General features: G+C 41.6%; 1 protein-coding gene across 2 annotated transcripts in view; it reads left to right on the top strand.

Moving 5' to 3' along the window:
* scube3 (signal peptide, CUB domain, EGF-like 3) overlaps positions 1-25196 on the top strand; it is a 66459-nt gene that overhangs the window by 37347 nt on the left and 3916 nt on the right. Inside the window, exons 6-21 of one of the 2 annotated variants that reach the window (XM_029505695.1) lie at positions 695-811; positions 5515-5562; positions 10234-10350; positions 12111-12233; positions 16374-16490; positions 19399-19521; positions 19625-19741; positions 19826-19921; positions 20060-20176; positions 21202-21363; positions 21489-21692; positions 22205-22366; positions 22466-22633; positions 22741-22902; positions 22989-23186; positions 23277-23429. In XM_029505695.1, the coding sequence (XP_029361555.1) occupies positions 695-811; positions 5515-5562; positions 10234-10350; positions 12111-12233; positions 16374-16490; positions 19399-19521; positions 19625-19741; positions 19826-19921; positions 20060-20176; positions 21202-21363; positions 21489-21692; positions 22205-22366; positions 22466-22633; positions 22741-22902; positions 22989-23186; positions 23277-23429 (2184 nt within the window). The remainder of the gene's footprint in view (positions 1-694; positions 812-5514; positions 5563-10233; positions 10351-12110; positions 12234-16373; positions 16491-19398; positions 19522-19624; positions 19742-19825; positions 19922-20059; positions 20177-21201; positions 21364-21488; positions 21693-22204; positions 22367-22465; positions 22634-22740; positions 22903-22988; positions 23187-23276; positions 23430-25196) is intronic. The other variant, XM_029505696.1, reaches the window with a different exon arrangement.

Below are 25196 nucleotides of genomic sequence, written 5' to 3'. Positions count from 1 at the left end.
TATGACCTCTCAAATCTTCCTAAACTCTCTAACGGGATTCTTCATTCACAAGGATAAGAAGATTTATCATTGGGATTAATGCATAATTAAAGCCATGACAGTGATTAATGTAAGTAACATAGAATCTACTACTTCAGGTGGAGAATATGAAAATCACTGCATGCTCCTACTTACCTTATGGTACATAATTTTAACCATCATGTAAGGCCTGATGCACACGTGTTTTATAAGTAATGAAAATGTTTAAGTAAGTCTAGAGGCTTAATTACCTTGAAGATGTTTTGGTTGACACTGGTGGGCATCCACAGTAATCTGGGGTGGGGTTTTGTTGTTTGTTTTGTTTCTTTAGCAGATTCTTACATTATTCTTGTATGTTCTTAGGCAGAGTACAGATTTTTCTACTGGTTTTTTTTGAGAAACTCAAATTAGCAGTCTACCTCAGCGAATCCTTCTGAAGGACAGCTAAATTGACAGAATTGAACCAGAGTATTTATGTCATAGAGCTGACGGCCCAGAGGAATAGTGTGTGTTATCCTGAGATTCCAGCCGGTCACCTTTGATATATATCTCTCCGCCCTATTTACTGTCACTTCTGCGCTCCCCATTTTCAAATAAAAGACAAAATGCACAAGAAATGCTTTCAAAAGTCTTTTTATTGCCCTGTATGAACATTTATTTGTGTGTCCTTTGATAGTGACGTGTAACTATGGTAATGGGGGTTGCCAGCACATTTGCGAGGAGACAGACCACGGACCCAAGTGTTCGTGCCACATGAAGTTCGTCCTCCACAGCGATGGAAAGACTTGTGTAGGTGAGTCATCTCACCCTGATACCACTACTGAGGGCAAAAAACTAAATTGCTTTTCAATCAAAAAAACAGAAATGAAGCACCACAAATGATTAACTCAGCAACACATTTCCAACAGCAAATTTTCTTAACCGAAAGAGGGTTTATTAAGTTGAAAACAGGCTACGTTACAGTAGATGTAAGCCTGGACCTTTTCTCTTCATCTGTGACATCCAAGGACAAAAGGCTACCGCCCACTGTGCTTTCCCTTCTGCTGCTGCCGCTGCTGCTGCTCCAGTAACCTCTCTTCACTTCAGTCACTTCATCTGCTTCGGCTTTTCTTTCTCCTCTTCACGGTGCAACAGCTCTCCCTTCCTCTCTTCTATTTCTCAATCAGCTTCATGCAATCAGATGCACACCTTCTATTAGCGCTTGGTTCAATTCCTCCACTGCTTCCCATCGGGCATTAACTCACACACCTGCCCTAACCATCCACTTGCATTTATCAGTGTTTGCTTCAGTTGACTTACGTTGAGTAAAAATCATTCAGCTACCCGGGCATATTGAACTGCTCTGAAAAGCAGTTTTTCCATCAAACGAGACCTGCAGGCACAGAAGACTGGATGCACTGGTCTTGATAAGTGTGTGCAGATTGCATTCAGCCATGCAGAATTGCATGAACAGGGCTCTATTTTATTTGATATTAATAATGTCATTAATAGTTTCTATTTAGAGAATAAACCACTTTAAACCAATTCAGCCAGTATCGTGCATTGTTGGAAAACAAGGTTTATAATTCAAGCTTCACTGGATTAAATAGAGCATATTTTCATTGTGGGCAGCACGGCGGCATAATGGTTAGCACTCTTGCCCCCCCAACAAGTAGGTCATAGGTTTCGTTCACAGGCCTGGGATCTTTCTCTACGGAGTAAACCAAGTAAACCGGGTACTCAGGTTTCCTCCCACCGTCCAAAGACATGCATGTTTAGGTCAATTGATGACTCTAAATTGTCCGTAGGTCTGAGTGAGAGAGTGAGTGGTTGTTTGTCTCTGTCTTTGTGTGTTGGCCCTGTGATGGACTGGTGACCTGTCCAGGGTGACCCTGCCCTCACCCAGAGTGAGCTGTGATTGGCTCCAGCACCCCCGCAACCAAGAAACAGTTAAGCAGTAGAAGATGAATGAATGAATATTTTCAATGTCAGGGAGACATTGTCAGTAATAGAATAAGACGCAGACCGGTGAGGTGGTTGCTCGGTTTCAGTGGCTGCTAACATTGAGAGTTTGGTTTGGGCAGTGGCTGATTAGCTCAGTGTTTCTGGACCTCCTTTATTACCACATTCTGATGAGAGCCAGACCTATGTCAAGGTCTGGTCAGCCAACCTGTCATTATTGCTGTGCCCTGCGAGGCCAGGGGGACACCACAAAGTTGACCGCATCCAAATTATACGTCTCAGCCTGTCTTATTCTCAAGGCAGAGCAAATGTGCATTTGGTGTGCCAGATTAGGAAGCAGTCAGCCAGTTAAAATCTCTGATTTCCCCTGCAGAGTCTGGGGTTACAGTGGTGAAGGGAAGGCTGCTCTGCAATCGACACAGGGCTGTGCCATGTCCCAGACACACTATTAGCTAATATAACCTCAACAAAACAAACAACCTGCCAAATGAACCACTGATGTGAGAGTGAATGACATGAAAGTTGGAACACCTTCAGTAAAGCACCAGTACTGTAACGCAGAGGGGAAAAAGAAAGGATTTAGAAGCAACGCAACTGTTGTAGTTTTTAAGTAACACTTCAAAAGTCACTTACGATGATGCCCCTGTGAGGAGGGGAGGGCTGCTAGGGTTCATTAAGATACTTCAAGTTGGTGTGCCAGATTTTGAGCTTAACACTGGCAAAAAGCATTTGTTTTTGATAGATATGACTTTTAACGAAATGCAACCACCACTTCGAAGAAAGTAATCGAATTTTTATTTATTCCAAGGCCTAAAATAAATTGTCTTTCTCTTGCTACTAAGAAATCATATTCAAATCCTGAATGAGGTCTCAAATAGTCTTAAATGTCAGCAAGATGAAACTGGTGCTGATGTATTTTTGTGTGCTGTATTGTAGAACAAAATGATAATAACCCCGCAGCCGCCGTAATTGGAAATAGTACTGATATATAAAGTGTAGAGGGTATCCATAGCAACCAGACAAAGTGAAAATACCTTCCTGTTAAGCCTCAGTATTGATTTAGAAACTTTATGATTCATTGAGTCTCTGCATACTTTTTCCAAAAGGAACAGAATACACGATTATTAAAGAGCTTTGGGCTTGTCAGGAGCTTCGTCGTTAGTCTGGTCAGCTCTTTTGGTATGCTGTAGCACCACCATTCAATTCATCTTGCAGGCTGTTTGATTGCATTCTGAAACAGTTTCATTCGTTTTGTGATGTCTCCTCACTGAGGCTTGGTCATGCATTTTGTAATAATATACCACATGTTCCCCTGGTTGGAAGTGATGCCTCTTTATCCTTCCTAACTCATCTCTGTTGATACTGTGGAAAACTGTAGGTGAGCATGTCAAAGCTAAGAAAGGCTCTTGCAGATGGCACACATGGATTCTGTCAAACTTACACATGCAAACACACAATTAGATATTTGTTCAATCGATCACTCAAACTTTAAAAATCAGCTTTTTGACTGAAAACATCAGGTCCGTTTTTTTTTTTTTTTGCATGTAATGTCAGTGTATCAAGTCAGTTAAGATATCAGGATGAAGCAGCCATCATGTGGAAGCATTCATGCTGTTAGCACAGCAAATCATAAACATTCACAAATAGCAGGCAGATGCCGACATGCTTAGGAGTTCAATCTGGAGAGTTGGCCACACTGCTAGACACACGCGCGCGCACACACACACACACACACACACACACACACACACACACACACACACACAAAGAGAAAGAGAGAGCAAGCGATTCATTGTATAATACAAACAGAAAGCTATACAAACAACATATCCAGTATGCATGCATTACATGCATGTAAACATATGTAATCTACAGGCATATGCCCATAACATAAACACTCTTCTCTCATTTCGGGTGGTCTGTGTATTCATGCTGGTGTATTCAGAGGTAACACACAGTGCTCCTTGTCCTCCTTGTCGGAGTGTTGGGACCCAGACTGGGTTGTGTTGGCAGTCAATGGAAATTTTTCATGCTTTGTGGTGTTGAGCCATCAGTGTCAGTGTTTAGCATCCACATGTATGCCCTCGTCTGGCTCCCCAAATGAGCGCTGGCCAATGTATGGCTGTCAAAATGACAATTGCGCCTTGAATATTTTTGTGAATTTCAGTGCTTGACGGGGAATTTTATTTTGAAACTGAAGTTGTGCTGAAACGGCCAATTCTTTACCCTCTCTTGATCACGCTTTAATGTGCTATTACAATATACTGACACACATTTAGTGGGCTAACTGCAAAAACATTGGCTTTGGTTGAAGTTTTTTATAGAAATTAAAGAAATGTAATGTGTATAATTCACAGTAGGTAAAGAAAAAGACACAACTTTTTTGTCAAAGTTTTCAAATGAAATCAAAATTAAATTGCACCTAAAGACTTGACAGAACAACCGAACAGCTCTGAAATGATATGACCACAAATGATGCAATTAAGTGCACACATGAATCTGGCTGCCTGTGTCTCTCAGCTTGCAGCACTAACCACTGCTCACTCTGTCTGTCCAGGCTCGCGGTGCTCATACTAACTAGTCAAAGGCTCATCTCACGTACGAACAACCAGACTACACTTTGTCTGTGTGCACTGTGTGGAATATTTGTTTGCATGATTGCATGTTAAGAGGTTACACTTTTGCCTTGAAATGTCACCCTTTTCATTTAAGGTGAGGATCCGTTATCAGTTGTTGAGATTTGAGCAACAATCACTGTTTGCTCAGATGTTACAAGTTAGAGGCAGTTTTTTCCCTTTTGCAACAACATAATGTCGTTTTCTTTTGCCATTATCACCCTCAGGAGATATGATCACCTCACATCAACGCTACTGTACCCACTTTACTCCAAGCTTTACGATACCTTGCATGAATTATGGGCTCAAATTCCAATTATTCTTGTAACTGAGGCAGTGTCTGCTTAGGATGAGACATCCAGACCAGTGCCATTGGAAAGCAGCAACAAAATAAATTCACTTAGTGTTTGTTTGTTAAACTTTCAAACTCAGTGACAAGTCAAGATAAACTACAAATGTGGCTTGAAACAAACTGAAAATGAAGAGGAATTTCATCCTGTCAGTATTGGTATAGGGTTAGGCTAACCCTAACCCAATCAATTCATTTTCAATCCAAAACAACTAGCTTGCTTGCTACGCATGATTTACTAGTCAATAAAATTAATTCAGTGAAACAGGGCTCGCTTGATTACGGGGGGAGGGCTGACAATCCTCTGATCTTCTTCTGTATATTATCAAAGCCACATTTCCAGCACCCTTTGCCAGACCTCGGTAGAGAGGGAGGTAGAGCATGTTATCCCATGAAAAGACACCTGTAGTGGCTTTCTATCTCCCACAGATGCCCCCAATGTCCGTACGCCATGCAAGGTATCATGGGTAGGAGCAAGGTCAGATTAGCTCTTGTCACATGCTCATGATTTACACAACACTCGGATTCTGCGTGGTTCAAGTGTCTGGAGAACTAAAGTGGTGTTTTTACAATGTGTGCGTGTGCATGCAGGGGAGAGGAGTGTCCAGTCCCAGGCAGCCCCACAGCTGTTCCCCAATGGTAAATATGTGTTCCTCTGACTCCTCTCTCTGGGGTGTGTGGGTGTGGGGAGTAGAGGAAGCTAACCCAGTAGACACTGATCGCAGCCTTCCCCTCCCTACGGGGGCATCATCCTTCTGACCCTTGACCTCTGACCTCCCCCCACCCTCCTCTTCCTTCTGTGAATGCCCTCTCAATAACAACCGCTGCCCGTGTCAAACCACACCTTTTCAAAACACAGCTGCATGTAGGCAGCCTCTGACCAGCTTCAAGAGCATTATATAAGATAGAGATGTACTGTATCTAATCTTGTTTATTATATTGTATAATGTGACTTGCTGAGGCAATCTTCCTTCTGTTCTTCCCCATTAAAATGGAGACATAAATCCCCCACCTGAAATCCAGAGCTATGATAAACCGATGAAACACAACACATGATCAAAGTTCAAACTGACGTTTCCCAACCTTTTAACACTTTACTATAAAGCTGAATGTAATTTGGGCCCCAGGTGTCTGTGTGTTATTAGCTGCTCCACTAAAGAGACATTTCTTCTGTAAACCTCTCAGATAGTTTCATTTATATATGATCAAAGTAAATAACTCATTTGAGGAAAGCCTGAAACGTAAGTTGAGTAGCTTTTGGCCTTGACCCATTAATTATCTCACCAACCGGCAGATTTCTTTTGTGACTGTAACTTCTTGACACAAAAAAGAAAATGTTGCCTACACACTGATGCATCAGTAATAAAAATATTATAGTATTATATATAATTATATATCTGTCACAGCGGTTATTTTCTCTACAGAACAAGCACACATACTTGTGATTATTCAAGTTGCATTTGGCAGGAATTTTACCTGTAAGGAAAAACATTTAGCTGAATCTTCCTGATGTTTTTAAGCAAAGGATCAAGGTTAATTTTTCCACTGGTGTAGCTTGATTGATCTGCAGAATAATGATGAATCAGCATAAATGCAAGTAGCCTTTAGTTGTCAAAAGCCCATAACTATGTCAATTTAACTGTGATGGTTTTTAAGAGGCAGACCAAAGACCTTTGCTTTATTTGTGTTTTGATACAAGTGAAATAAATGAAATGAAGCTTGCACTGTTTCAATCACTCGACCACAGTGTTCCTAAACTCAATCATCATGGACTATTAGCCAATAATGTGTACATGATTTAGCACCACTTCATACAAAAGATAAAACACAGAATCCCTTTTCAACCCCCTTCATACACTTGTAATCTCGGGTACTGGAATCGTGAAGATAATCAGTTGCAGGGACTAAGTCTATGTCTTTTCATCAGTCAGTTTACTTTTCTGTCTTGTGGCCAAAAGTAATTTGTTTCACTACATTTGCAGTAAAGTGAACAATGGAGCAGATGTGGAGGGAGCGGGGGCGTATCGAAACTTTGCATTTTCAAACCATCACTAACACATTTCAGCCCAATTATCAGCATGAGCTGTGTTTTAATACATATGGCAAAAATGCCAGGAAAAATAAACTCATAAATTTGTGAGGATGTATCAAACCTTGATACATCAAAGAGATTTACGATTTAATTATGCCACGAAAGAAACTGAGGGAGGAGGCTTGTTCTCAGAGGAGTAGCCTGTTCAAGGTATGAAGCAAAACAATAATGTTTTTAACTAACCAGTTTTTTATCACTGTATGTACATGAGCACTGAGTTCCCCACATGCTACAATATAAACGTCTGACCTATTTCAAGATTTTGTGCCCTAGTTTTCGTGTTTTTTTTGTTTTGTTTTGTTTTGTTTTGTTGGGGTTTTTTTTCCTCATAAATAGAAACATTGAGAGTGAAAACCAGATTTTGCTTCCTGTTTTGTCAGGTTCGTCTCTTGATTTCCTGCATTACTGTATCTAGCTGAAAACTATTGTTGAGGTTTTCTTTCACATTTGGGTCTCCAGAAAACATTAGCAGACTGTTCCTCACAGTTTTGTTATCTTAGTGCATTGTGCATGTTATTGAGAGAGCATTCATCTCCAGGCTTTAGGTAGATTTGTATCCAGTAAACCCAGCACCTTCTGTGTATCTTTACCCTTTGCTGCATGCTTGCTGTTTGGTCAAGGAAATATAGTAAATTCAGTTTCGCTTATGTGCTTTATTCTGCGTGATCAACAAGTCAGGGAAACATCTTGTACCTTTGTGTGAATTCTGTCAGCTCACCCGCTGACATATTTCATTTGTGATTATCATAAATGGCTCCTGACAAGTTGCATGGAGGTTGATTGTCAACAGTCCTGAAGTAAGTCAAGAAGAAGTGCAGCTATGGGTCTTGTGGCTTCTCTTAAATGATGACATACGCTGTCTGAATGTCTCTATATGAAACGTATACTGTGGAGCTCAGCATTAGACCCGACAGCCTACATATCACACTGGAGAATATTTACAAAAGTCTGCCCACTGTCACTATAATTGCAGAGTCCAACCTGGTGCACTGTAGATGTGGCTGGTGCGCATCCAAAACACACAAACCCACACACATACCAGAGTGTGTGTCTCTCCCCTGTCTTCACAAAACAGTAATGTCAGAAATATTTCTTTGCTCTCTTAATACATGATCATTACAGTTTGGTGAGATGGCTGTCTGACTGAGCAGAGACGGTTGGCAGACGAGACGATAAGACAGTGTCAGGACATGCCTACAAACCACTTACACTTTGCAATTATGCGAACCCGCAGTGCCATACTCTCAAGCCCGGGTTGGGACTGAGGTATTAACAGGAAGACCCCCACCCCACCCCCGCCCCACCTCCTTTCCCTGCACACTACCTTTCCAAGCAGGTTTGATCAGTTTCGGCTGCAAAAAATCTTGGATGTTCAGTAGTTGAATGTGTTTTGGATCCGGCTATTGATAGATGTAGCATCCAACTAATGGAACAGCATACTCCAAGTTTTAATTTATTGTTTTAATAAATTATCTCATAAATCAAGAAAATATCCACAAAACGCAGACAAACTATATCGACATAATAGACCAATAACCAGATGTTTAAACCGATCAAGACTGTTCAACATATACAGCAGGGGAGACCATAAACACTAATCATCATCTACCCTGAGACAACCCTTATACCGACATTTATGCTGTTGACATATTTATGTTCTTAAACTCTTACGTGTTTATATTTTCTTGAAATAAATCCCAGTATGTCAATGGCTGTAGCAACAACGTCCACTCAACTGTTTTGAGCTGTTGTCTGTGAAACAGCCATCAAACATGCCACGTCAGCACAAGTTTTCCTTTGATAGATAATTCCAACCTACAGCTGAAGTTTTTAGTTTAGAGAAAAGGCTATAGAAAGTTTTATTATGGCTGTTGCAGTTAATTCATTCATCTTCTACCGCTTATCCGTGTCCAGGTTGTGGCAGACAATCCTAGCTCACATTGGGCGAGGGCGGGTATGCCTTGGACAGGTTGCCAGTCCACATTCACACTCAGACCTACGGGTTGTTTAGAGTCACCAATCTACCTAAACATGATGCCTTTGGATGGTGGGAGGAAACCCACGCGGGGAGAACATGGAAACTCTGCAAAGAAAGGCCCCAGTCTGGAAATCGAACCTGCAACCTTCTTGTCTTTGGGCAACAGCGGTATGCCACCGTACTGCCCTGCTGCAAATAGTAAATTTTAGATTTAAGTTAAGACGATTAGTTGTTTCCTCAAAGGGATCCTCACGCGCTATAAAAAAAAATATATATATATATCTATATATATAGTGCAGCTGTGTTCCCTTTTTACTGAGCTGCTATCTCTTTGTCAGTAGGAAGTCTCTGATTAGCCGAACTGGGCCGGCTCCTCTTAGTCAAGCAGCCAGCCAGTCGTTAGCCACAAGTGATTAGCTGTGTGGGTGATTTGCCTTGCCACAAGTTACAGTGATTGAGTCAAAAAGTGTTTGTTTTTTTCTTCTGAAGCGTTTGCAGCCTTCTATATAACACAAAGAAAACTATTAGGGCAGACAGCAGTGTGAGGGAAAATTTCTTCTGTACCATTTCACAAAATGAATGTCTGAAATTTGTTAGGGTCTAGAGTAGGGACCTTTCCCATCCTATCTCGACTGACTGCCTCCCTTTTTTCGAATCATTCAAGCCAACATGGGGGCCAAGTTACTGAAATTGCTTTTTTATCCCCAAAATGCCTGGAAGGTTTTCTGAAAACGAGTAAGAAAAGTGATGGTTTTGTCTGCGTCTGTGTGGAAGTCAAACCTGTGCAGTCACAATGGAAGGGAGACAGACGTCCTGCAGTACTGAGGACTTTTAGAGGTCATAATTCACCTTAACCAAAGAGAAGCAAACATGCACACACTTACATTCTATCACCAACCCAGGCACAGATATATTTAGCTTTTTATTTGGGTGGGTTCTAATATTTCTACTATTTCCTCACTGTTAATCTTGTTCAGCAGCTATATTTATTACTCAATTTCTATTTTTGTTTCCTCTTCATTTCTCTCTATCACCTGAAATCATGCTTTGCTCGTTATTTTTGTCTCGTGTCTGACCTGAAAAAAGGAATACTCTATATAATAGTATGTCTTCTAACTTTTCCTATTATTCCAGCATGCATGTAAGCCTATTCAATGTGGAGAAATAACTAGGTCAAGACAGCGTTTATGGCATATTTTTCCATTGGTTTGTCTGACTCTGAGCTCTTGTTTCCCCGCAGAGACCTGTGCAGTGAACAATGGCGGCTGTGATAGCACATGTCATGATTCAGTGACAGGAGTCCGCTGCAGCTGTCCTGTTGGCTTCACTCTGCAGCCGGACCGCAAGACCTGCAAAGGTAACGCGTCACCCGGAAATGTTCATGTTCATGTCCAGCTGTCACCAGATGCATGTCTGGCTTGATGCATTCCCAGGGACCCTGGAATTTACTTTTTTGATTTCTCTTCAGAGCTCATGTTAATAATTTACACTATAGCCACCCTCGGCATGAACACGTTCACCAACAATTTAGTTTGATTCTCCTTTTATAGTTTATACTGGTATTGTTTAGCACATACTAGTGCAATTAGGATTTGTATCTGGTATCCAGGGTCACCCACCCTGCTTTCTGCATTCTGCTTTTCCGCAGAATATAATATATAATATAACACTTGAGTGTGTTATATTATGTCATGGTGGCCGCTGTTGTTCTAGACAGTTTTTCAACTGCATCCCCATCTTTTCCCTCCTCCCTTGTTTGAGGGGCATTCTCATCTAAAGTAACCTGTGTACTTATGTATGCACTATATATGTACTTTTGCTATATATATATATATGACTCATAAAATCAAATCCAAACTTTGCTGAGAATTGTATTAAGACACTACTGACACTACTGACAGTCATGGAGTAGAAGACTTTGAGAGAGATGGGGGGGGGCAATCTGTTCTCAGAAGAACTGGGATAAAAATCTGTGTGCTTTCAATAGCTCATAATGTTGCACTAAAAGCTCCCTGGCTTTTACTGTTTGGCTTATATTAGTTTGGTTTGAGAGGAAAACAAATCCTGGCAGCGCTGGCACAACACGACAGGGGCTCGCTGCAGGCCAGACACTTCTGAGGAGCTCAGAGAAAGATGGAGCAAGGAAGGGATTATTTTATTCCATATTTGATGCATTTATTTCAACCAGATGATGAAGACTCCCGCAAGAGACAGATGCCTTATTTGTAACAATGATTCAGACTGTATTAGAGCTGCCGCCAAACCTAACAAGATGGCGCGCCATCAAATGCATTTCCATGAGCATATGATCTAACAACTGGGAATTGCGTGGTTCTGAGAAGGTGAAGGACAATGATGTGATTTAAACATCTTACTGCTATAAGGCTTTAGTAGGTGAGAGCTGCAGCCCATTAGCGTCACATGCAAAGTGATTTTAGCATTTTTGTCCTACTGAGATCCAGTAAAGAAATCCCATGTTCAGAGAGACTGTCATGCCATTTTAACCCAACGCATAATCATCCTGTTGTGGATTATCATGCACCATTAATCCAATTATCTTATTCATCCATCTCATTGTGTAGATTTTACGCAAAGAACTTTTGTTAAAAGTCCTATAAACAATATTTCATATCTAAGCGGATAACAATGCTTCTTTTACCTCAGGGGGAAGGGTGCTCTCAGCGGTCCAATATGGTGTTTCACTTGATGTTTGTGGCTTTGTGGCCACATGACTTCACAGTGTTGAGTCACTGTCACTGCTTTTGTAGTTGGCTAGTTTTTTTGTAGTAAACTGAATTGACTGACCAGCACCACAGCAACCAACGGGTGAACATAATGGAGCATTTAGCAAATAAAGAGCCGGGCATTTTCCTCAGGAATTGGCGAGACAAAAAATGGAGATTAAAAGATCAAAAACTTGAGTCCAAATTAATTCTGCAGTTCTGAATCTGCTGGATCTCCCAATGTTCATGCCAAAGATGATGTATAAATGTTGTGCTGACAACATTTCTTGCTTCACTTGGTGAAGTCAACGAACAGTTTGATTTGCTCTCCTGGTTTCATTTGCGATGCCTGATTTAAGATACCCTTTCCTCTTGATTTATTTTCTATTCACAGACATTGATGAGTGCCGCCTGAACAATGGGGGGTGTGATCATGTGTGTCGAAACACAGTGGGCAGCTTTGAATGCAGCTGCAAGAAAGGTTACAAGCTGCTGACCAATGAGAGGACTTGTCAAGGTAGGAAGTCCATTGGACATTTTTTTATCGCTTAAAATAAAGCTAATTTTTCTGTGCACCATTAGCACAAAGTGCACCCCGAGCACCTTCTGTTAGGTAGAGCCCCCTCGAAACGAAGTATATATTTTAATACAGAAAGGTTAACAAAGAAAAAAAATTCTTTGTGACACTAAACTATGCTTCCCACCGGTCTGCAGAGAAACCAAACGAGACCTCTCTGGCTTGTTTGTCTGCTATATTTGGTGGCAGGCATCACTCAGCAGGAGCTGCGGGGGGTGGGGGGGGAGGTGGGACTAGCTGCAGAACAAATAAAGACTTTGCCACGGCTGAACACAGGTGTGGGGAATTAAAACCCCAGCTCCAAAACCTCTGGTTCTTGAAAGAATCAAGCAACGACAGAAACATCTGGTGAAAGAAGGCCAGCAGACTAGAACTGTGGAGCCGAGAACCGTCTCTCTCCGGGTGGAAAAACAGATGACATGCTATTTTTCCTATTCTTTTTTCTTTATTGATGTGGTCAATCAATTTCCAGCCTGCTATGCATCAATGTCATGCAATGGGTTTTGGATTGCCGCACTGAATTACACCACTCTGTAGAGAATACACAAACGTCCTATGTGGTCAGTGAAAACATGACTGTGTCACTTTGCTTTTCAGCCACGTTCTTGTCACTTAGAATCTATTTTCAGTGGAGTGCCACTCTCTCTCATTATTTGGAGCTCAACAATTCAGTGGTCATTTTTCTAAAAACAATGTAGATAACTGAGAAAGTCTGTTCTTTGTATGTGAAAATACAAATCACAAGCTTGTTTTTTTTTTTTTGTTTTTTTTTTTTGTGCCATTGTGCCTTACCCAACTCAGTCTTGTGCTGTTTGGAACAGTGACGTCCTTGTCTGGTGTTGTGTGTTTTGTCTGCAGAGGAAGGCTGTGATAAAGCTCACCTCCTTTTGAGTGAGGTGCTGCCAGACTCATGCACACCACACTACTGAGTCACCTGTCTGCTCCTTATCCTTTCCCCTCTTTCCTGTAATTTTTCTCACCCGTGGAATAAAAGTAAGGCAAAATATGAGTAGAATGCCTCTCAGCAGAGCTTAAACTCAATCTCAATGAAGCTCAGCAGATGGTGAAGTGAGCATTTGGCGTTATTTATGGTTGATGTTGGTATGCCAATCTGTGATTAAGGGGGTGATACAGGGATTTCATATTTCACTTTTATATAGTTGAAAGACTCACACAATTCATAGAAAAATATTCAAAATCAGAGAAGAGCAGGTTGAAATATCCAAATATTTATTTTTAAATCCTGGTATGGGTAAACCTACATGTCCAATGATGCAACAATTATTTCTCAAACAAGGCAAGTTACCTTTATCAAAGTTTTTTTATGAACTGTGTGAGCCGCACTGCCTGATAAATGCCATCACCTCTGTAACTGTGAGTTTCTAATTCTCCAAGCCCATTTTGATATAACCCTTGATGACATCAGCATGGTGTAATTAATACTATTGTCTGGGTGCTGCAGAAAAGCTCCTGGACAGCCAAAAAAGATGCAGTAAATCTGTTTTCACAGGCAGATCTTCATGTGCAAAATCTGTAGATTATAACTTATTTTCTTTTCTTTTTTTTTCAGGCAGACCTCTTTTGTAAACAAAGTTTAATAGAATCATTATGGCTCTAACTGGGGAGCATAAATCCAGAACAGGGAGGTGAGGGAGCTAAAGTACACCTGCAGTAATTGCACAACCAGCTTCCTGTAGTTTTATAAGTAGATGCTAGCGGTTAGTGGTGGGACACTTAAATAGGCGTTTGCTGTCTCTCCATGAGGTGCTGAGATGTGTAAACTGAACTCTGGGTTTATCTTGGTTTAAACAGTCACGGTGTTTCCCTGCTGTCAGTGGACCATGGCCCATGAGTCAAGATGGAACATGTCTTCTGAGCCCCAGTCAGCATTCCTCCACCCTCAACACTCTCCAATGTCTCCTTCTCACTCTTAATCCACATGAGGGCACTCAGGGAGATGTTCATCAGACGTCATGTTCTCTCAAAGGGAACTATGTCAAAGCTCTTATCGCTTCTGTATAAACAGTGGATTTCTCTTAATTTCAGTCAGCCTCATTTACCTCCCTAGATTTTAATTTTGGGTGGAGATCAAAGTGATCAACTCAAAGAGAGAGAAAAGAGATAAAATAATTGATGGCAGCTCTGATTTGTGTTTAGGCAGAGCTAGGCAACAATATGACTGTTCTCACTTAATCTTTCCATGGTCCCTAGCACGTACATCACCTCATGATGCAGTCTTGCCTGCCCACTGCATACTTCACCTTAGATTCTTGGTAAATAAGGGTTGTAGGAGTCCCAGATGTCTTCAGTCCCAGATATCCACCCTGCACTGTGGTGTCGCAACAGAAAATTATATGTTTAGTTGCGGATCAACGTCTGCTACATTTTGTCTTCTGAGGGTAAACTCCGTCACTGTGCCTAAATCCATGCTTCACTTAAAAGTGTGCTGAGCATAGTTTATACTTAATGCACTGAATGTAATCACTTCTGCTGTGTCTCGTACAGCACGCACCGGCCCAGGCTATTATTGCTGCTATGAATCTCCTGGGGCGCCAGTGGGGACAAATGGCACAAATTGTACAAGTTTGATATTATTTAAGTTGCGTATTTCATCTTATTTTATTTGTTTGGTTCGCCTTTTTGCCCACCCAGTCTCACTGAACTGACACATCAATATAAGAACATTTCAAAAGATAATTTTATTTGTTAGGTGTTCAACCTAACCTAAGTTGTCATAAGAGAGGATTTATTTGCGAAATTGAGCTGTAGTTGAGTAATACGTGCGTCAATGAAACACCGTGGGGGGTTTAAACTTTTAAACATCCATCTGTGGCTCTCCTCCAAACCTTGTGTACTCTTTTGTAAACTGATCACTTAATAAGCTTTTAATCTGAGCACTTTATTATCTTTTTTTGGTCCTTTGCCAAGCATTAACCTCAATGACTGTCTTTGCTGAGCTGCAAAGAGTTTAGTTATACTGTCTTTGTAGGATTATGGCTAGAGTGTAAATGCATGCATGCAAGATTTTTGCAGACATTTATCTTTCTGTCTGCTTGGTTTCTGAAAGGTAACCCATTATTTGACTGAACTTGGGTAATTACTGTGAAATACCAGTGTCATCTGTTTGATGGTGGCTCCTTCATAACTCACAGGAGCTTCAGCTCAAATGGATGTAAGCCTGATATTCCTGGGAAATTCCTCAAAACTTTTTTTTTTTTTTTTTAATTACGCAATTAGCATTTTCTCCCGACATGTGTTGCCTGGGCTTGAAACACATTAAAGTAAACTTTGATTGCAATAAAACCAAATATCAACCATCACCTAGCTTCAGGTATCAATAGACTTTGAGCTTCTGCTATGTAAAAAAAAAAAAAAAACTCATCAAGATGCATGTAAGAGTGCAGAGACGATCAAACACATTAGACAGGCAGCAAAGACGTGAAGAGGCCGAAAGGGTCAGAAGGTCCAGAGGCTAGAAACAGGTTTCTTCTTATCTGTATTCATACTGGGACATGTTATGTAATACAAAGATTGTTGTTTTCTAAAAATGATTTTTTGCAACACATGATAATTTATACTAACCTCAGATTAACAGGGTGCGTAATTATAACTCTAACCCCTGTCATCAAAAGTTCAGTTAAGAAGAGAAAGGTACAAGTGATTGGCAGACTGGACAAAAAAAAAAAAAAAACCTTTGTTCTCCATTATCAGGTGGAGACCACACTTTTTCTTGACTCCTGCTGAGGCCCTTTATTATTTCAGTACTTTCAAAAGTCAATTTCACTGCATTGAAATGGAAAACTGCATGACTGCAGAAGTTCAACCACTATACCACCATTCTTTACAGGAGATGCTTTTGTTGTTGTCATCGTTGTTGTCATGTGGCATGTGATTTGACCCATTGCAATTCATGACAAACATTGAATATAACACAAAAGATAAAAAACAGGAAAATGGGCCACGATAGGACAGAGGAGTGCTGTTTGAAAATTTAAAGATTTTTTTTTTTTTTTTGTGTGAGTGTGTGTGTAATTTGCAGAGCAGAGTTTCTAACCACGTCTTTCTTTTCTATCTACACAGACATTGATGAATGCTCTTTTGACCGCGCCTGCGACCACTTCTGTGTCAACTCTGCTGGCAGTTTCCAGTGTCTTTGTCATAAAGGCTATGTCCTCTATGGCCTGGCACACTGTGGAGGTGAGCCAGCACATCTTTCCCCCACCATTCCATCACCTTGTCTGTTGATGTAAATCTGCTGTCCATCACTCTTCATCCAACACTGTATCCCACATTTCCGTCTTACCGTTGCTTTTATGTGTGGCAGGAACAGCACAACTACACTAGAAACAGATTAATTTGAATTTCAAATAAACCTTTACATAAGAGACAGTATCAGTGCTTTAACTGATGAATTATAGTATTGTACATACTTGGAGACAAGTGACAAATGGGACAAAAAGGAAAAACCAACAGTAAATGTCTTAGTAAATAGCTGCCAGAACCAGTATTCATGCATGTCTTTGCATCAAAAGCTAAATGTAACTAAATGCCAACTCTGATGGGTGACTTAGCTATCTCAAGCCAGTTTTAAGTCTCTACAAATGCTTTTCCAAATACACTGGAGTGAGCTGAAACAGGTGGCTGCCTGGAAGGCAGGAAATAAATCTGAGAATTTACACTACACTTGGCAGCAATGCAAGGTGTAGATGATGTGTGCTGTATTTAAAGGACTAAAACAAGAAGAACCACACCTATGGTCCATCAAGGTGGAGTTTGACCATGTCCATCAAATGTTAGCGGGTACCTACTTTACTCTGGCCTGCAACAAATACAGCAAATATAGCCTTTGGTGTCGGGAGGAGATGTGTGGGAGCGCAGCAGATCTGCCTGGCAGGCAGCAAGAGGCCCGCCAGAGCACATCAGGATGTTGCGGCGGCCCTTTGATGGAGTGTGTATCAGCAGTTAAAATCTGCTGCTGTCTCCAGCACTTCAGGGCTTCGCAGTAGTTGTGGGAGAAACAGACAGCATATGCACTTGAAATACATAGCTTTGCACTGATTTGTTCTGAGTTGTTTTTTTGTTTTGTTTTGTTTTTTGTTTTTTGTTTTTTTTTTAGTCCGTAGTTTGACAGGTCTTATCAGACAGGTCTGATCAGAAATGTTTCAACAGAATGTAGAATAAGGAATGTTGCTGCGAGCTTTAAAGAGCAGACGTACAGGATGTTTCCTGTCTGTATCATTCCAATAAAGGTAACAGCACCTTTAAAAAAATTTCCACTAGGGTCATAAGGATGCATCCGACAAAAGGCAGAGGTCTTAGCTGTCAGTTCAGGGAATAAAAGCACCAGAAATGGATTTGTAAGGCTCTCACTGACATGATTGACTGTGATCGTGGCAACATGCTGAGTGGCAGTAAGGAAAAAAGTGTCAAACTTAAATGACTCCCCATACCTTTGTTAAGCGAGCAGGTGATGAATGATTTCTCTGCGCTTTTCATCAGCGCTGTCAGAAATGTTAGATAACCCTGGAGATTAATGGTGCTCCCTGTTGTATTTTTCTCAGTCCTGGCTAAAACCAAGGTTACTTTGTTCCCTCTGTGGTTTATCAGCCAAAATATAGCTGCCAAACAAGGCAGAAAGAGTGTTCAGTGTTTAACAATAGACTCACCCTAAACAAACCCAATTAGGTCAGTGACCTGCCGTCAAACATTGTGCCGAGGCCTGTCAACATTCCTCCCAAGTGAGAGTATATCCAGCCATTCTCCCTCTCAGCTAACAAAACAATCTGCAGATTTTTTGCTTATCTGCTAAGTGAATAGACTTGGCGCAGTTGCGACCAAATACTTTGTACTTTTGAATTCCTATCATTTAATCCAGCCTTGACTCAGCTCAACAGAGCTGCTCTCTTCTCTTGCTGATAATTTTATGTTCACATGCAGTTGACATGCGTAACAGTAATGACATACAGAAAACTCCATCCACATTTGCCTTAGAGGAAAATCCTCCACTTTAATTCACATTACAATGTTCTTTTGACTGGAAGTCACTGATGCTGATGAATAAACAGTTTAGTTTAAACACACACAAATTTAAAGATGGCAACATTTCAGTAAACCCACCCAGAAATCTCTCCTTGTGACATAAAGCAATTCCTAAATGTCAAATTTGCTCGACTTGATTTTGTTTTTGTTTTTTTTCTACAAATAAAAAGAGATGGAGAAACCAAAGAGACTAAATACATGCATCAACTTGGCTACCTTTTAAGTATGGGTGGGACAAATAAGTTGAAACTACAATTGCTGGCAGATGAGCTTGGTCTCCATCAGATATTCATACATCATCTTTGTCCTTTAAATTGTATGCTTTGATGCGGAGGATAGGCAGCGCATCTCTGCATTTCCACGTCATCGACAGAGCGCTGTTGATGAAGTCATCATCTTGCTCTTGGAGTACAGACGGTTTTTATTCAGGGTGAATAATTGAATGAGACAAGGAAGAGCGTTTCATATCAGCAGGCCAGATCATCAGTCACTGTCATTATCTCTGCCTTGTCCCCGATGTCTCCACCACTTGTCTGCAGTCCGGCGCATCCTCAGCTCTACGCACTAAACTAATTTTGTGTCTGGCGTCAATGGCAGCCAGCCGGCATCTGGATCCTGGATGATTTTAGTGGTATGAGCACAGAATGTGTTTGAAAAGGTGATTATAATTTATTGCTCACCCACAAGGCTTCCTCGTCAAAGTGCATAGAAGTTTTGACCGTGAAATTGAATGTGGCGACATCAAAACGAGGAATCACTTCTGTTTACACGCAAACACATCAATCTTCCCAGAATGTGACTCTCTCTGACAGGATGATGTGAACTGACCTCACGGGAACTCCTGAACCGTTTTCAATCAGTCTGCTTCTCTTTTATTTTATTCAACAAAATGAACTCCAGATTGTTTAGGACACAGCATTTCTGATGTCATCTTTTGCCCCCCTTTTCTCTCTCTCTCTCTCTCTCTCCCTCTCTCTCTCTCTCTCACTCTCACTTGATACATTGTTTGCAACGTAATTTAATGCCTGTACGGTAAATGTCTGTATGAAAACAATTATGTTCACAGATATTGATGAATGCAGTATAAATCGGGGTGGCTGTAAGTATGGCTGCATCAATACCCTGGGGAGCTTTGAGTGTACCTGTCCAACAGGGTTCAAGCTGCACTGGAACAAGAAAGATTGTATTGGTATGTAGCAGCACTGCCCCCCTGTGGCCGACTTACTGAGTCAAACTCTTATTTGTTTTTTGTCCAAAGCATGCAATTAAATGCAGGTTTTCTTTCTCTTCAGAGCTTGTGAAATGTCCTCCTGGACTGGTGGCACCGAAGGCCACTCTGACCTGCAGCAAGACGGGCAAGAAAGAGAGCTGCTCTCTTACCTGCGCTTCTAAAGCCCACTATTTGGCAGGTATGTCCAAAACACCACACAGCTGTCATTTAAACTTGAAATACTCAGCATCTTACAGGTTTCATTTGTTTGTTTGTTTTGCAGAGTCGGATAACAGCTACTCAGTCAGTTGTGGTATTCCCATCCTGAGAGGAAAGTCCCCTGCCAGGGTCAACTCCAGCAGCAGTCAGAGCTGCATAGGTTCGCTGCCCTCTGCATTCTTACTAACCCACTTCACTAGCACAATCCCACAATTGTGACAGAACACACACACACACACTTTGTATTTGTTACAGTTGTCAGTTTGCTCCTGCTCACTGTGGCTCTGTCTGTATGTAGAGACTTTGGCCCCTCCAGTGAAGCAGACGGCTTCTTTCAAAATTAAAAATGCCAAATGCCACCTCCACCCGAAACTGACTGGCAGGACGGAGGACAGGGGACGAACACTAGGACCAGGTCAGTTGCCGTCTGTGTGCAGACACACATCAGCGGTATTTGCTTTCACTGTTTGGGATACAAGAAACAGTCGTTCACTGGTCATTAATGAGTTTGTGTTTTGTTTTTTTTTTTCCTGACATTTTATGGACAAGATAATTAGAATTGGTACCAGTGGCGGCTGGTCAGTAGTGGGTGCTAGGGCGCCGCCCCCATCAAATCAAGAGATGAAAATCAAAAGAAAACACAAACATGCTGTAAGATGCAAATAATTATTAAAAGTTGGTGTTATTTTATATTTAGTTTTTATTTTATTTTATTCACTTCCCGAAGTGAGGGACGCCGGTAAAACAGAATCCAATGTAAGCCCCTAAACATTTGATAAGCATGTGACCTGAGGCTCTCTTTTAATTGGTTTGAATTAGATTCTTCACAAAAACGCACACAGATGTGTCTAAGAAACATCAGCAGCGAATCAGCGATCAGTATTGTGTTGTTGTTGTTGTTTTTTTTTTTTTTCCCTCTAATGTGATTCGACAACTCATTCCCTAATTTTCTATATTATCAAATATCTGGAAGGAAGGAATGTTATCTTTGTGCAAAACAAACTGAACCCAAACCAGGAAGAAAAAAACAATACAAAAGAACAGTGGTCTTGTTAAAATGTTACACCCCTACTTTATGTATGGTTTTCTTTTTTCATGGTAGCGTAACTGCACTGCTGCACTTTACTAAAAGTTATGAACAATTAACCATTGTTGGATGACTACATTTTTTAAAATGAAAGGACCAAAATATTATTTTCTCTCATCTTTTTTCCCCATTGTACCAAGCTCATGCCAAACCATACCTTCTGCGTACCGTTACACCCCTATGCATGCCAAGGTAAATTGCGTCCCCCTAAAAAAGTCTAGCACCAGCCGCCACTGATTGATAACGAAAAAAATCGAGTTATAACTAATGATCTTCTCTGCTGCCTTCCAACATATACTGGATTGCCTTATTGAGAGTCGCCTCACAGGTTATGCACTATCATTTGTCTACAGGAGGGGGGCAGCCCTGCAGCAATTGCCTTGTAACATTTGTCAACCTCAAATGTGACTCCTCCAAGAAAGTGAAAGGGAGACGAGCCCGCAACCCCTCAAATAAAGAGGTGACACGCATTACTTTGGAGCTGGAAGCTGAGGTCAAACCTGGAGACACTACAGGTCAGTTAAAAAAAAAAAAAAAAAGACTTCCTGTGATTACTTTATTGTACAGTAGATGCTGATGTCAGTCGATGTCATGACAATTTTTTCTTTTATGCTGTTTTCATTTATTTGCCAATAATTAGGCAGCTGCAATCTGAGCTGCCTGAGACAGCGCATGGAGAAGCAGGTCAAGACGTACATCAAAGCTCTAAAGAAGTCCATCAACCAGGAGCGCTTCCTGATCCGAGTTGCCGGTTTAGAATACGAGGTGGCACAAAAGCTTCCCCAGGCTGCTCCCGATCAGGAGAACTGTGGACCGGGCTGGGAGAGGGACAGTGGCCGATGTGGTAAGCGCAGAGAGCGGAACCAGGAGTGTCAGATCAGCTGCTCTACTCTGATCTACAAAAATACTGGTTTTGAGAAACGGCAGGGCCAGAATATGACCTCAGGATTTAATCCAAAACAACTGCCATGCCAAAAGTCAAAATTTATTCCTATGCAAAACAAGTTTTACAGGAAGTGTAGAGGTGCTAATTAAATCTGATACAGTGTGTTTAGGCGGTGAGGTCATAGTTGGTGTGGCAAATTTGAAACACCTGAATAAAGTATAGTGGAGTCCAACTCTTTGTTTAACTCTGACCTAACATAGCATAACAAAACAAATTTTACACATTTCCATCAATGTGTATTCCACAAACGCACATAGCAATACACAAACTCGATGACTAGCATGTCAGGCAGCTATAAACACAGATTTAGTGTAATTACAGTTTACACACACATAAAAATAGACTTGTACAATAAATATGTTTTGGTAACTGTCATCTCTGATTGGACTTGGTTGTGTGTATTCTCTCAGTCAGATGCTTGCCGGGGTCTTACTACCATGGTGAGCAGGAGCGGTGTGTTCAGTGTCCACCTGGCACTTTCCAGGAAAAGGAGGGGCAGCTGGCCTGTGACCTCTGCCCTGGCAGTGATGGCCATGGGCCTGTTGGGGCACGCAACATCTCTTCCTGTGCAGGTAGTTCCCAAGTCCGAATTCAATACTAGTATTTAAAATCCTGAGAAGGGCTCCTGTCATTAGTCAGCCTGCTCGCTGTGTTCTTCAACCCAAATCCAGGCCAGTGTCCAACAGGGTCTTTCTCCAGCGATGGGTTCAAACCCTGTCAGCCATGCCCTCAGGGAACATACCAGCCAGACTTAGGACGGACCCTTTGCTTCCCCTGCGGCGGGGGACTGAGCACCAAGCGGGAGGGTGCCAGCTCCTTCCATGACTGTGAAGTTAAAGGTCAGTATTTTTTCTCTTGTAAAGGCAGAAAATTAAACTTGGACAAATCTGCTCCATCTCACTGCTCACTGCTAACATGGTCCTCTGATTTTTACCCACTGATGTAGTTCAGTGCTCTCCAGGTCATTATTACAACACAACAGTACACAGGTGTATCCGCTGCCCAGTGGGGACCTACCAGACTGAGTTTAGACAGAACTACTGTATTTCCTGCCCTGGAAACACCACTACGGATTTTGATGGTGCCACAAGTGTCTCTCAGTGCAAGAGTGAGTCTTAAAAATTGGACTCAACACTGGACAGTCACTTTCAAACAAGAGCGGGAATCTAATCTGCTTTATTTGTGTATGTCTAGATAGGCAATGTGGTGGAGAGATGGGCGAGTTCATGGGTTACATCGAGTCACCGAACTATCCTGGGAACTACCCTGCTAACGTGGAGTGTATTTGGAACATCAACCCACCTAGCAAGCGCAAGATCCTGATCGTGGTGCCGGAGATTTTTCTCCCTTCGGAGGACGAATGTGGAGATGTGTTGGTAATGAGGAAGAACTGTGAGTGCCTCTCTTGGTAGTTTTTGATGAAATAAGATTGTTTTTTTTACCTGTAATTGCACAAGTCACTGCTGTTTTTCCTGTCCCAAGGGTCTGCCACATCCATCACCACCTACGAAACATGTCAGACATACGAGCGGCCAATTGCCTTCACAGCTCGCTCCAGACGTCTCTGGATTAACTTTAAGTCCAATGAGGCCAACAGCGCCAGGGGCTTTCAGATCCCCTATGTGACTTATGACGGTATGCAATATACATAGTTTTTAATATGAACTGTCATGTTTATGAAATCATATTTTTCCAACTGAGAAATTCAGACTTAAAAGTGTTACAATGGGCCTTTTGAATGACAAAATAACAGTCTTCCGCACACATAAAATATGTACATGTGTATAAAATATACATTCAGGAACAGTTCACATATAGGCATTTCAGCCAATGCATCCTCAGTTTGGATAAATAACGGAAACAGCTCAGAGTGGCCCTATGATACTGTTTGCAGATTCATCCAGGCGTTGCATAAATGTATACACAAGAGTTCTCAACAGAGCCCTAAAAGTGCTTACGCCTGCAGAGAAACATTGAACTTGCTCTAGCACCTCTTGGCACCTCAAAATCCTCATTGCATCATTATATGCAACTTGCAGTCTTTGTAAGTTTGCTTTTTTATAACATGAGCAAAGCTGTGCTGTGTACAGTGGTGTGCAATAAAGCTACTTTTACATTGACAGAACATTTGCCAAATTTGCGTGCAATAGTTTTAGCTTGTGCATACAACTTACGGTATTGTCTGTAAATATCATCATCATCTGTCAACTGGTCCGTAACAATGTGCCCAAGGTATTTCATTTTAATCACAAACCTCAGGATTCACAACTCTCTCAAACAGCCCCACTGTCAACTACTCTGACCTCTCACCACTGTACCAGTGAAAGCGAGGTGGCGATACAGACCCTGGTTTGGGTAGCTGGGAGAAATAGAAGAGGTGGAGATAAAAGTAGGGATGGGATACAGACCCTGGTTCGGGTAGGGGGCATGAAAGTATAGAGCGTGAAGGAGGTGGAGGATGAGTTACACTAGCAGATTCAACAAACTCACCTGAACAGTCCTATAATCAAACCAATACAGGCCAACTCACCTGGACTAACTGCATGGTCTCAAAGAGACCCTCCCTCCGATTAAATACATTTCCTCTTCCTGGATTTCTTCCTCTGCTTCTCCCTAGAGTCTGTCTATATTAAGAGCTTCCCCTGCTGGGACCCCAGCTAATATTAGTTCTTCTAATCCAAATCCACTGACTGGATCTTACCACCTCATCAGACATTTCCTTGACTATTTTCCTCACACTTTGTCCCCTTCCTCCTAACTCCCTCAACAAAGCAACAACAGATCTGGCTACAAACCCTCCACATCCTACTTCCACTGGACAAATCCTAACCTTCCACCCTCGCTGCTCAGCATCCTTACGTAGCTCTGCATACCTGAGCTTTTTCCTTTCATATACTTCAGCTGAATCCTCCCATGGCACAGTCACCTCTATGAAATATACTCTCATTCTACTCCTAGACCACAAACTTATATCAGGCCTTAGCTTTGTGCAGGCTATTTCCTGGGGAACGACAAGCTTCCCTCCTAAATCCACCTGCATCTCCCAGTCACCAGCATCCCCTAAGTTGCCTTGCTTCCTTATCTTATTAACTTTCCCTCCTTCTTGAACAAACTGAATTGCAACTCTTTGTTTTAGACCCTCCTAAATTTGCCTGCCTCCGTATCTCTTCGATGCCTGCAGCTGAGCTTTTTAAAAGCTGGTTATGTCGCCATGTATACCGTCCTTGTGACAAACTAACCTTACAACCTGACAAGATGTGCTTTAGAGTTGCTATACTGTAACACAGCGAACATAGTGGGTCTCCATTTACCCAGAATTTTAGGTTCTGGGGAGTTGGCAATACATCATATGTTGCCCCTATCAAAAATCTAAAACTACTTTCCTCCATACTCCACAGCTCT

The sequence above is a fragment of the Echeneis naucrates genome, chromosome 7 (assembly GCF_900963305.1).
Source record: "Echeneis naucrates chromosome 7, fEcheNa1.1, whole genome shotgun sequence".
NCBI lineage: Eukaryota > Metazoa > Chordata > Actinopteri > Carangiformes > Echeneidae > Echeneis > Echeneis naucrates.
The sequence above is the reverse complement of the archived record's forward strand: the minus strand, read 5'-3'. Positions and strand labels throughout refer to the sequence as shown.